Source organism: Maniola hyperantus, chromosome 10 (genome assembly GCF_902806685.2).
Source record: "Maniola hyperantus chromosome 10, iAphHyp1.2, whole genome shotgun sequence".
Classification (NCBI taxonomy): domain Eukaryota; kingdom Metazoa; phylum Arthropoda; class Insecta; order Lepidoptera; family Nymphalidae; genus Maniola; species Maniola hyperantus.
This window is the reverse complement of record NC_048545.1, coordinates 6,664,162-6,678,597: the sequence shown is the minus strand read 5'-3', so window position 1 is coordinate 6,678,597 and position 14,436 is coordinate 6,664,162. Positions and strand designations below refer to the sequence as shown.

Here is a 14,436-nt window from a genome sequence, read left to right as displayed (position 1 = left end):
TTTAAAGCTTTTTTTATACCTACTAAGTGACTTCATAGAATAAAACTCTATATGATTTCTTACATTTAATAAATTTATGTACAACATGAATGTAATTAATTAAGTAACTAGATTACTAACATTCATAAACATATACCAAGCCTGCGTCGTTATGACGTTAAACGATCGAACAAGTAGATCACCAAGAAGGAAACAGTCTTTGTAATAAAAAATAATAATAAAAAAATTCACAAAGTTAATTTTTGTAAGCAAGTAAATTCATACTAGGTAGGTATAAGTAGGTAACTATATCCTTTCGACACTCGTTTAAGAAGTTATAAGTAATAAGTCAATGTCTATGCAATATCGTTAGTGAATAATATCATAAATTGAGAGATTCTGGAATTCCATAGTATTTACATTTAAATATATTTTATAAATATTACATTTAGACTAAGCACGATAATTTACACATTATATTTTGCCTATACATACCTATTCGAACGACATTGGACCTTTATAAGCTAGTACCTAGACACTTAATATAATGCAAATTTTGCTGATAATATTTTTACAAAAATATAATTTGGGGATAAAACAATATATTTAGATATTGATAAAACAGCTCAATATTTAAGTGTTAAATCTCATTTAATTTTGAACACTAACTTTAGAGCCAAGATTTTACAATAAAGTTTAGCTAATTTTGATTTACAATTTATATACACATCACGTCGTCATGTCATTTCCAATCACAAGCTGTTGCCGTTTCAGTCTTTCGCGTTACGTCTTCCTCAATTTATTCTAAATAGTTACATACAACTATACTTTATGCAAAAGATATTTAATGGTGTCTAATAGTAGTTGTTTTCAATCAAAAATAAAATCAATTACCACCTCATACAGGTTATATTTTGGTACTGCTTATGAAGAATATTTGGCAATATATTTCATTTCAAAGAGATACCTACGGAAAATGTAATTCGGATTCACCGCTAAAAGCCTAATTCAAACAAGATGAAGAGACTTAGCCTATTCACAGATATACTTAATACTGAATTTGAAATATCCATTGTAAATGTTATATTATTAAAAAGAGCGTGATATTTAAGAGCTCACCATCAGGCGGCGCAAGTTATTTTCACATTAGCCAAAATTTCCCGGTTCACGATAATTTTACCCTGTTAGTGACAACATTTACCATACACTATAGAACAATAAATAGAGCACGAAAACGTGCGATAAATTATTATCTACGTACACGAAGATAATTGTAAATCGCGTCAATATAATGACAAAACTACTTCAATAACAAGAAATAATAGTGGCGCCAGGTGGTCGCGCTTCAGCCTCGGTGTCGGTGAGGGGTCGGGCGGCGGCGTGAGGCGCTCAGTGCTTGAGCAGCAGCGCGGCGTGCTTGAGGCGCAGGTGCGAGCGCAGCGTGTCGATGCGGCTGTAGGTGGCGGGGCAGTAGGGGCACAGCGAGCGCTGCGCCGTGTGAGAGTGGAAGTGGTGCCAGCGGTTGGACACCTCCTTGCCGCACGACTTGCAACGCCACAGCGCCGCGCTCTCGGCCGCCGCCACGAACATGCTGTGGTACGAGTACTGCGGCGCGGCGTGCGCGCGCTCTGCAACAGCGCCCGCGTGGCGTCAGCGGGTGCCGCGGTCGGGGACCGAATTACCGCTATTTTTTGTAGCGTTATCCGTTATATTAACGTTAAAAAGTAACGAAAACCATACTTGTATTAACAGGCGCCGATTTTGTTGCCTTTCTCTAAACTGAATTTAGAGTATCTGCATCTTTTTATTTTTAATATAGCTAAAAAAGGATAGAACATGAATTTTACATTGAGAGACTCTAAATTTTAGTGCGCTCTACAAATTTAAACAAAAGGCTCGCGATTGGCAGCTAAAGTCACGAGGTTTGACAGCTCTAAATTAAATTTAAAACTGTCAAACTGTGTCTGTCCTTTTCATATTACATTCATAAGAGGATGCGAATACTCTAAAATTTAATTGTGTTCAGAATCAGTACGGCAGTACCATACCAAATTCGCAATGAAGATAATTGGATTGCACCATTATTATTACCGGTAAAAGTAACAATACTTCTACCGTTAACTATTAAACACATATCTCTGTACAAAGTAGCATCTTCGCTCGACGCGCATTTACCGTTAAGAATAATAAAAGTATAACGTTAAATCATATTTCTATACCGCTGTTATCAAACGTTTTGTTAGTTTTAAAGTTAAAATCTAGTAACGGTAACCGCCCCCTGCCGCGACACACGGCCTTGTGTACCCTCAGTATTTATCAACACGAACATATTGTATTTAGTCCTTGGGTGCTATATTTATTAGTAACTCATTTGTTTCGTGTGATCTCTTTAAACAGAGTTGTGTTGATAAATAATTCGGAGGGCTCTGAAATTTATATCTAACAATGAACATCTATTAATGTTGCCACATTGAGGATATTGACGAGATGCATATTCTAAACTTAAAGTAATCGGCCCACCGGGTTGTCAACAATACTTTCAGTTGCACTAAGTCACCCAGTTCCATGCACCATGAGTACTATCGCGGTCGATGATGTCGTCAACTAGAAGCATTGCTGTGTATGTAGGTAGTACACAAAGACGGCGAGTGTTCAGGCGGATGAGGCCGTGCATTGCTTACGACGGTACGTACAATACTTTGCAAATGGGGTGGAGCGTGTAAAACGCAAACTGAAACTACACGGATTGTAACATACCACAATTTAATGTAAAAATTAGTAATAAATACAACAGATAAATGCAGGAGTTTGCAACATGTTAAAATTGCATTACATAACATCAAACAATGTGAAATAAAAATTGCATTAACTGCTTGCATAAAACAAAATTATTTAAATTAAACTTTTAATGGAGGCATCAAACCAAGACATTTAAAATACTCATAAACAACAAATCGTTCATAAAATCTCATGTAAAAATATAACAAGACTGAATAATCAGCTGTTAAGGTACACGATTTGACACCCCCGACCCTAGCAGTATAAAACTATTGTGATACACGACACTATAACAAATTGGCTAATGTTACAAAGAAGAAACAAAATAAAACATAACTAGACCATTGCTATCCTGAAAATAACCATAGAGCTCATCCTGCACTCCATTGCTTCCAAATACTACGCCACTTTTCGTGACGTAAAGGACAAATTTTAATAATATACAATAAATTGGAATATTCAATTAGATTGGCCAAATAAGTGACTAGGTCCACAAGACCTCATTTTCATAAGACTAAATTTAGTAATTCGTTAATCTTATGTGTAAATTCCATATGGCATAAAGTTAGCTTTCATTAAGTTAATTGCGTGGTCACCGTACAACATTAAGTTACAGACTTTCTGAAAGCTGAAAAGAGATCAAAGGGAGATATTTTCTGAGCCAAACGATGTGATACTCCAAAATATTCTGGCCAGACACTATCATAGTAGCCTAACCTAAAATATCTAAAATAATATTCTATGTTACTAATCGATTTGCTATAGCAAATTCAATATTTAAAAATTGGTCTCGAGTGATAGTAATATACAAAATGCATTCAAGATTAGTCGAAGCGATTCTGCACCCTCCCGCCGGGCCGGCCCGCTACCGGATAGCTATGATCTATTCCAACAACATATTTAACTTGCGCGATAATAAATTAATAAACAGTACATAACTATGACGATCGGCAGAGGTAAACAAGCTATCTTAATATTACCAGCTATAAAACCTGTACACCGCCCGTAACCCAAACTGCGTTGCTACGAAGTAAAATTAGGAGTTCACTTATGTAGATACAAATTGGTAGTTACTTTCTTTCCAAAACATTAATTATTTTAAAATATCATTTAGTTTGGTTACGTTATTAAATAACTAGTAATATTGCACTGAGTATGAAATGCCATCAAATAATAAGTGCCCACATCATTTGAAACTTTACATATAAAAATCTTTAACTTTCTTAAAATTAAATATAAATCTTTGTGGAAGAAACGTTCGGTAGTTAAATATAACTTTATCGATAAAGGAACGAAGGAGCTTAGTGCTTATATCAAGTGGGCCCCTATATTCAATAGACAAATTGTATAATCTAGGTACGAGTTATGACTATTTTTAAAAAATTGCACAAGTGGTTTGCACGTTCACAGCTAATAACAGCACTAATGCCACAACTTAGAAAATATGTGAAACGATCCCGTTTAACTATTTGGATGCGGTTCGTCTCACGTCCACGAACATGCGAGTGTCCACAGAGTAAGATCGATTTATACAATCGGCGACTTAACAATCTAGATACATTAGTAAGTTTGAAGAGGTCCGAAAAAATTAAGATAAAATCTCGAGTGATACTGTAATCTCTAAGTGTGTATTTATAGTATGTAACGCGTCGCGCGGACGCTAGTATACCCGTTGATCCTGCCAGATCGATCTCAGCCGGATGCTAGATGCCTTACGTTAATGCAAAGTAACTAATCATAAAACATTAATATTACAATAGGAGTCGAATCGTAGCGTGTTATCACTCTTGGTTCTAGCACCATTCCATTTTATCACATTTCAGTTACCGTACCACTCTAAAGTGTTTAGCTAAAAATGTAACATCTTAAATCTTAAATTGAAAAATACATACGTAAACGCTAGGTTAGTCCCAATTGTAGAATGCCAATATTAGTTACTAAATGCGCAACCTCGAATCGTTCCTCCCTACCCTAAAGTAATTGAGAGGTCTTGGACCTCCAGCACCGAGCGACTTACCACAACTAAACTACAACGATAAAATAATAAAACATGTTAACATCGCAAGTATTACTGCTAGTCGAAACTCGACTCGATTAACGAAACCAATGTTACTATATCATGATTCATGAATCAATAAAAACAAACAACACTAATAAATCATATTACATAGGTATATAAATATAAAATTATATTAAATCAGACAATAGAATATATCTAAGTATAAAAAACAATCTCCGTAAATAGATCAACTAGTCTAGTATAAAAATCTTTTCGTATGTTTCCTTAGGCGCTATCCGTTAATACATCACAAATCCTTAATAATATCCAGCTCGCAAAGGCCTCATAGAGTTACAAATGCATCTACACTGAGATTCAGTCAATATTTATATGTCGTTGACCGACGACAGATCACAATCTCTTGCCAGTTCCCGATCCTTCCGTTGTCGTTCCGCACCTTCCACAGGATAATATAATAACATAAATATAATTAGCTACAGGAAACTCATAATTTCCTATCTAGTGAATAAATATAACAAGACGTGTGGCCCGTCCGGGGCCGCAATAGCCAGCGTCATTCGCGGTCGCACCGCTACTCGACGTAGTGTATATTTAAATAGCTTAAGAACTCTATCGATACAATATAAAAAAATAATATGGTAATAAAATTAACATCATATTATTGCTTTTGCCCGTTCCCGTATAGCGATTGGTATAGAAAAATTTGCTTACCTACTTACATACGCTTCGAGTCATCATCTTAGTAACATCGACTTAAAGGTAATTCCGTCGCGGAATCGTCCGTTCATACTTCCCTACGCGGAATCATATACAAGGTCACACTGGGGCAAGTCAAATGCACAACCGAGACAATACTAAAACGAGAGTTAAGAACTCAATTTAAGGCCCGCTTAAGTAATAGCACTTCAGCTTAATCCTAAATAGGAAAACGTTCGGAGGCGTCCGCGGCACGCCTCGCGGCGCACGGCTGGCGCGGCGCGCGCTCACAGAGCGTTGAGGCCGAGCCAGTACATGGACAATCAGTCGAAGCCTGCGTCCAGGTGGTTGGCGAACAGCGGCGGCGGCGCGTGCGGGGCGGCGGCCGGCTCGAACTTGCGCGTGTCGGGGTTGTAGGCGGGGTGCTTGAACTTGCAGTGCGTGCGCAGGTTGTCGGAGCGCGTGTACGTGGCGCGGCACAGCGGGCACTCGAAGCGGCCCGGGAAGTGCACGTGGTAGTGGTTGCGGATGTGCGTCACCACCTTGCCGCACAGCTTGCAGCGGTGCAGGTTGAGCGCGCCCGCCACGCGCTCGAACGTCAGCCGCATGTGCCAGCCCTTGGAGCCTGCAACCAGCCAGCGTCACTGCGCTGCGCCGCCCGACCCGCCACGGGGCGACTCGCGGGGCCGCCGTATAAAAATGGCCTCCTCCGACCCTGTATCTTTACAATTTTCTAACTCTGCATCTCTTTTCCGAGTCTCTATCTTTTTAAGTTGCTCTACGGTCAGACCATTTTTATACTCGGACCCTTTAACGTTTAACCTTTACATAGCTATTTAAATAGCTTCTGCAATAAGTTGTTTCAACAGATATTTTCAATAAAATTATAAAGTATTAGGAGTTGAGACATCACAAAATTACAGTAGAATTTGGATTGCAAAAACGATGTCTCGAGTAATTTTTTTAATAACTTTTGAATCTAAATTAATACCTAAGAACACATCTTCAGGTAGAGCAGTTTTATTCGCTGTCTAAATCGATCGATCAGATCAAAACATTCCAATTTCTACTGTGTGAAGATTGGTAACATATTATTAGCACTATTAAAAAAGCTTGGAGATTAATTTGTTAATGCTATGCTATTTGCTCCTCGTAGCACTATCAAAAGCATTTATCAAAGATTAGTTTATTGGAAAATGAGTCGAACCAAAATTTTAAAACAACTTCGGAATAATGATAGTTTATAAGAGATCCATGCAGAAATGAATCAATGATTGAAGAAATGGTGTTTGTTATTTGTCTGTGTTTATATATTTGCGTGAAAATTTACTTTTTACTGTCACCAAGGCTGTATACATAATTAATGCAGAAGTCTGAGATATAGGTCTGCTATAAATAAAGAAAGCATGGAATAGGATGAAAATGAAAAGAAATAGGTAAAAATAAAGGAATATATTTGCAACGAACACACAGTAACGATAGACTTACATACAAAAGGTAATTATAATACGAAGTAAGGAAAATAAGTTATCTTAAAGTGGTATGTTCCTAAAATACAATAAGCAAAAGATCAGTCTTTGACACACCTCGCACATGTTAGTGTTGCTTCCTTACAAAGTCTACAAGGAACAATAAGAGATCATCATACGTTAGTGTACACTTTAGACCGGATCTCATTTACCTGCAAAACTTCATTTAATGTACTCACAATAATACTGACAGAGGCAAGAATGCTGACGGATCAAACACAAGTTGACAAATGATACCCGGTCTCGTTACAGTTGTTATTAGTTCGGAGGTACACAAATTAACATGGTAACAAATATCTGTTAGTCCTAAGATACTTTTCTCACACAAGTTTCTATGAAGTTCGCAATTTATCTTTAAAGAAAATTATTTGTTTCAAAAGCAAAAGTTTACATAGGAAAAGTTTCTTCTAAGCGCTTGACAGCTTGTCTGAGCATGAATGCTTACAAGTCAAATATTTTTACTTGTTATTTGTTTTTAAATGTGCTTCGATTGCATGAATAGTTATATTGGTGAAGAGTTATATTGTACGAAATTATGAATTACATGTTGCATTTTTTAAATAATAAATTAGTAAGGCAATGTAGGTATACGACATAATTGCCTATATTTTTACAATTACTCAAAAAGTATGTTTGTTAAATATTTAAGATCAATTATATGATTAAAACATGAGAAGTCTATTGTTGGTCCACTGTTTGATTCGATTATTGGTAATTGATGTACATGAGTTGATGTACAACAGTTTTAGCGAGGATAGCAAGTGTGAGAAAACTATATTCGAAGTTAAAAATACATAAATTACCGCCTCGACTAAAGAAAAGAAATAAAATTAAGAACCCGTTAGGACAAAAAAACACACCACACCTTAATTCTAATTACAAAACTTATTAGTATGTAGGTAACGATTAGGATCACTGAATAAGCGCACTTTGTTAGTAATCTATATTTTAATAATAGTTCCAGTAAGATACATACAAAAGAATCTGTATCGTTTGTATTTATATAGTTTAATTTAATATTATTACCACATTTTATAATACCTACCAAACACACTTCAGACAAATTAACTTAAGTTTTCTTGCCTGATAAAAAATACAGTTTCTTTTGTTTGAAATGAAATCCCTATGATTTAAATACATAAGACGCTTCTAGAACATAAAATTAGGTACAACTTTAAAAATCAAGTCGATAAAAGTAACCAATATAAAAACCCTGACAAAAATTTAAATTCATTCGAGGAAGTAGTGCATTAGTCTTTATTTATTTCGGAAAATTACAAAACCCGAGTTTCAAAAATTACAAGGAACTCGAAAGACGAATGCATTACTCAAAATATTTGGTCTGTTTACACATCTACTACGTCTTGAAATCTTACTAACATTTTGCCTGAATATTTGAAAAATTATTTTGCCCTAGAACAGAACAATGTTTCATTCGAAGATGTCGTTTTAAGTTGTCTGCTCGCGTTAATATTATCGGGCACAAAGGGCATTTATGCTGTTCCGGATTGTGAGATTTCAGGTGCTTCTTTATATTGCTTACATTTTTTCCACATATTTTACAGGCCATTGTCGAAGAATAGGGTTTGTGATGTAACGCAATTTTGAATGACTTTACTATGCTCTCAATGTTTGCTATATTGTGGCCGAATTGTTCTTGGGGGTTATCGTTTTCGTCGGCATAATTTTCACCTGTAATATACGCAACCGTTTGACTTGTCGTTATATTGTCAATATGGCATGCTACTTTTGATGCAAACGAATTCCGTTTTGTATTGATCTAACTACTAAACACTAGCACACTCAGATTTTTTGTTTTACTTCTTGCCCTAAAACCCGTATTTACATGCTCAATCCTTACTTGACTAAACGCTTCTTTGGTTTACGAAGATACTGTTGTAGAGTAATATAGTAAATAATAGGAAATGTTTGGACATTTGCATGACCTATGTCCCACCGGGGGCGCCAAATCTGTATGAGAAATCATTTCACACCGATTTCTTCATTGAATCCAAATCATCATTAAAGCATCAAAAGAAAAGAAAGTAAAAAGCGTTAAACGCATGGTTAGTGCTAAGTAGAACTAAATGAGAAGCGACGTTCATGCAAAACGTGTATGCACATGCATCAGGACGATATACTTTTATACATATGTAGAAATGCTTACTTTCATTTATAAAATGTACCATACAAATCACTGTTCATTCAAATTTTAAGCATCGCTGCATATTTATAAAAGAATACTATTAGAGCAAATTAAATTAACAAATTAAACAAGCATCGAGGCTAGCCCACTATTTTCAATACTTTTGTACATTTTTCAGATCATATTCATTAAACATAATATTTAGTATATTTAAATGTACGGTGACAACTCTACCGTAAAATGACCATAAATAATATTTAAATTCAATGCAGCAGAATAACGGGCTGACCTCAATTTGAAATACGGTTTACAAAATATTTTATCAATTATTTATCGGCGATCGCCATGGAAGTTAAAATTTAGGAACATAAAGCATTAAACTGTAAGGTGGAGTTTTCCTAGACCGTGTAAGGGCCGGGCATGTGCCAGGATAGGACACAGGCAAATCTATTCGTGCTAGACTGTGCCCTGCCCGGGCAAAAGTCCATTATTATAAGTTGCCCGGCCGCGGCATGGCCTGTCAGTTTCAATGGCGATCGCCATACAATGTATAAAGAACTCACCATCTATTGTGTCTGTTTGATCAGGGTGGGGCTGCATGATGGAATCGCCTTCGTTGCACTCATTGGACATCGGATGTTGGGCCAACATTGAGGCCATTTCATTAACACCCATACCCTGAAAGTTCATAATTGTTTTTCACAACTGATAATCCGTACTAGTATTTTAATGCGACAGTGTTTGTCTGTCTGCTAGCTTTCATAGCCCATCCGTTTAACCGATTTTGATGAAAGGTACAAATTCATACTAATATTATCCATGTCCATCCATGCTAATGTTTTGCCGGAAAATATCATGTTCTCAAAGGAAAACGAAAAAGGACCAGTTACGCGTTACTAAGCAACATTCATACTATAAAATAAAGTATTATAAGATCAAACTAATATTATCCATATAATATTATTGCATCATGTTAATATTTTATCCTGGATGAATAACGTGATCCCACAGGAAAACAGAAAATTAAAAAAAGCATACAGTAGGCCACGGAGCGAGACCAATAATTATTAATCTATGCAGTAGGCATTACTCAGAAACATTCAAACTACTATTATTCATATCAATGTTAATAATAGTTAGGGAGGCGAATAGGGGAATTTTCGGTAATACTCGAGCGTGGCAGTTTAAGATATGAGAGATACCTTAGACCTAATAGAACAACCTTGTAAAGTATTTAGCTCTATATGTAGTGACGCGCGCCTAGGATAGACGATCAGATTAGTAAAAAAAAATCGATAATCTGAAATACTCGAGCGCGTCAGATTAAGATATTGGGGGTTGATTTTAGTGTTTTAAGACTAAATTTAACTAATCTGACGATAAGTCCTTGACGCCGCCGAGTTATAGGGTCGCGAACTTGTAAAAAAAAAACGTTAAACCGGCATTCTCGAGCGCGATTTTTATTTTTTTTATTTTGAAGAATATAATCTAAAACTTACTAAAAATACAAAATCTGCCGGTTTCCGCATGACCGGAAGTGTGGAGGAGCCATTTCGCCTTCCCAAAAACGCGTTGCGGCATATAAGTCGCGAACGATACATTTTACCAAAAAAAAGTTTAAATAAACAAAAAAGGTAATTTTATTTTACACAAAAAAGGTCTCTTTGAAGAATTGTGGATGAGGAGCCACAGTATGAAAGTTCCAATGAAGAAGAAGACGATGAATTGTATTGAGCAAAAATGTAAAGGTCATACATAACAATACAATTATAATACTATCATTTCATTTTTTTATACAATAAATAATACAATTCGTACTACATTTCATCTACATTTACGTTGGTTGTATCTATCGTTTTATTGTCATTCTTAAATTCCCCGTTTTATCAAGGAGAAAGAAAGGAAAAAGAAACCAAAAAACTTTTTTCGGTCAGATTAAGAGAACCCACCGACATTTTTGTCAGATTAAGAAAATATGCTTTCGGGATACCGAGATAAACCTCCCCTATGAAAATCTGACGCGCTCGAGTATTTCGACAAAACTTTTTTTTGCATTTTCAAAAATTCATCGTAACTTATCGTCGCGCCGAAATCGTCAGTTTTTTTAAAGGGAGCTTCCTTGGGGCCTACTCAACACCCCTTCCGAAAATCTGACGCGCTCGAGTAATTTTTTTTTTTGCATTTTTGACTACTTTATATGCCTACCCCCACCACGCAAACCGGCAGATTAGTATATCGTTGTTATCAGAGGCACTTGGGGCATACGTAGTATGAATATCTGACGCGCTCGAGAATGCCCAAGTAACTTTTTTTTTAACATTTTTGAAAAACCGTACACGCCAAACCCACCGCTAAAATGGTTTTTACCATACGAGCTTTTCTTTTCGAAATTATTTTATCTTTCGATTTTGATAGGTCTCGACGGCGCCGTTGAATTACGCCATTTAGCTACCTCGCCTCCATAACTATAATATGTCGGGGAAAAAGTTTTTCGTATTTTACAAGTAAAAAGTTGCAGTCAAATCTTTTTTGTTGTTGTTGGTTGGTTGGCGAGCATATTAATATGTGTAGACTAATGTAATGTGTACTGACCGGTAGGTGGGTCTGGTCGTAAGGCGCGTGGTGCTGCGAGTGCGGCGCGTGCGGCGTGTGAGGCGCGGGGTAGGGCGAGTCGGGCTCCTGTTTGACCAGCGGCGTGTGTGCGGGCGAGCGTGTCAATCGCCCTGCGTGCGCGGGCGGCGGCGTCGATGGCTCTGATCCCGAGCCTGTTGACCCGCCTTTTACTGCACTGTTTTTTATGTGGCCCTGGATGAAAAAGCGACAGTTAATGTTGAAAAAAATTTACAACACAGCTTCCATAAAAAAATTGATGAATTTGCCAAGACAAGAAGAAGTATCAAAGGAACCAATAAATAATTTGGCTTAATTCGCAATGCGCTCTTACTCCTTCTAATTAAAGACTGTAACATAAAAATGTAGAAAGAAAAAAAATGACAAAGCTTATTTGGGGAGGAAAAACGACTGTGACTTAGCATGCATTTACGTATAGGTACGCATTCGCCAGAGTGGACGTGCGGGGTGGTGAACCGAATACGTTTAACCAGCTTACACATAAGCTTAAGTGGAGGAGGCGCCGGGATAACCAAACCTTAGGTATAACATGTGTTGTGTTTCTTTCTTGCCTCTTTTGTCTCGCAACGAGATTATGAACGAATTATTTATCGGGCATTAACGGCGAGTGGCACGCTACGCCGTGATGGTAAATATGTAAATGCAAGGTAATAACAAATATTTATAATCAGAGATTGATGTACCTCATAATGGCGGTAGGATAGGTCCATGTCGTCGCGGGGCACCGCCGAGTTCTTTCGGCGCCGCTTCTCGGGCGGCAACGCGTGCAGTGGCGCGTGCGGCGCGGCGGGCGGCTGCGGCTGTGGCAGCGGCGTGAGGGCGGCCGGCGCGTGCGCCGCGGGCGGCGTCGCGAACGACTCCCCGCGAGACGATAGGTTCTCCGCACTTACGGACGGCGTCGACCGCTCCTCTGACTGTACGGAACGTGGAAAACATATTTTATAATAAATATTAATTAGTATTCTTTATATGAGGAAGGGTGTGAGGGTGGTGTGACCTAGTTACTACAGCATACAATAGTTTATTGTGCTAGTTAAGCAGCGTTTACTCAAGTCAGTCAAGTCACTAAAACCCGTTTTAGATGTGCAAAAGCTTTCTTCTAATAGATTTTTATTTATTTTTAAGTCCCTTACTTTTGACTTATTTTCATCATGATGTAAAAAAAAATTACTATTTCTGAAGTTTGCCAAGCAAAGATCTGAATTAAATAAAGGTCACTTGTATTTTAAACATCTGCAATTTAAACTTTTTGAAACAAACATAGTTTTGACTTGTGGGGTTTTCCAAGCTGTGAAAGCCTCAAAAGGGGAGTTTCACTTGCACTTGGCGGTTATTAATTATTTGTAACTACATAGATGAAGTCAACGACTTCCTCCGCGTGGATCTAGGTTTTCTTTGGTTTTCCACAGAAGCAGGCATTATTTTGCGGAAGTCCATGATATACAAGGAACCAAAAGCTTAATTTGCTATAATCCGCTGAAACAATAGGCTTGCGTCTGGCAGCCTATTGTTTCAGCAGCAAGCATGCACTTAAATTTAGAGTCTTTCAATTTAAAATCCATGTTCCGCCCCTTTTTTAGCAATGTTAAAAAGAAAGATATGCAGATACTCTAAATTTAGTTTAGGGAAAAACAAGAGAATCGACGCCTAGTATGGATAACATAGTGTATCCAAAAAAACCGGCCAAGTGCGAGTCAGACTCGCGCACTGAGGGTTCCGTAGTACAGTCGTATTTTGCGACATTTTGCACGATAATTCAAAAACTATGATGCATAAAAATAAATAAAAATCAGTTTTAGAATGCACAGGTGAAGACCTTTCATTTATGATACCCCACTTGATATAGTTATCTTACTTCGAAAATTGAAAATACTATTTATTAGTTTATGACCACAAATTATTATTTTTTGGTCTTAACTAAATTCACGGTTTTCAGATTTTCCCCCAAATGTCAATTAGAAGACAGACAGACAGACAGACAACAAAGTGATCCTATAAGTGTTCCGTTTTTCCTTTTGAGGTACAGAACCCTAAAAATATTGTTTCCATCATGTCCTGAGGCCATTAGTGTCATTAAGTACCTACTCCTCGAATCAGATTGTTATGGTATGAACTTATGAGGAGTGCTGCGATATCGGAATTATACTAAACATCGTCTGTTTGGCTCACTCTCTCACCGTCTATACTCTAGTCTATAGTACCGTAAACGCATGTCGTTATACACGACAGGTTATCCGCGGTAATAATATAATGGACGGATTCTAACGTACACTCTTCAGCCCGCTGCAATGGTTGTACAGTTAATGAGATACTACACTTATGTTTATTGAGCGTATTTACAGGTTGACATAGAACTTACACTTACGAAATTGTTAATAATTTAACACAAATAATTGTTCTTTTTTTAACCGACTTCAAAAAAGGAGGAGGTTCTCAATTCGTCAGAATCTTTTTTTTAGTTTTTATTTTTTTTATTTTTTATGTATGTTCCCCGATTACTCGAAAACGCCTGGACCGATTTTGAAAATTCTTTTTTTGTTTGAAAGGGTATACTTCAAAGTTGGTCCCATTTCAATTTGGTGAAGATCTGATGAACATCTTCGAAGATAGATACTGGAACTCCTCAACGGATAAGAGTAAATTGCTCGCGATCAGTG

General features: G+C 37.1%; 1 protein-coding gene across 9 annotated transcripts in view; it reads right to left on the bottom strand.

Moving 5' to 3' along the window:
* Positions 1-52: 52 nt before the first annotated feature.
* Positions 53-14,436, bottom strand: part of LOC117985758 (broad-complex core protein isoforms 1/2/3/4/5-like) — a 93,361-nt gene continuing 78,977 nt past the window's right edge. For 7 of the 9 annotated variants that reach the window (XM_069501587.1, XM_069501586.1, XM_069501585.1 and 4 more), the window contains 4 exons: positions 12,463-12,693; positions 11,741-11,953; positions 9,712-9,826; positions 6,911-8,694 (listed from right to left, as the gene is read on the bottom strand). In XM_069501587.1, coding sequence (XP_069357688.1) covers positions 8,378-8,694; positions 9,712-9,826; positions 11,741-11,953; positions 12,463-12,693 — 876 coding nt within the window. In that variant the 3' untranslated portion in view covers positions 6,911-8,377. Of the gene's footprint in view, positions 1,608-2,725; positions 6,099-6,910; positions 8,695-9,711; positions 9,827-11,740; positions 11,954-12,462; positions 12,694-14,436 lie in introns of those variants that run through there. The other 2 variants (XM_069501590.1, XM_069501588.1) reach the window with 2 other exon arrangements.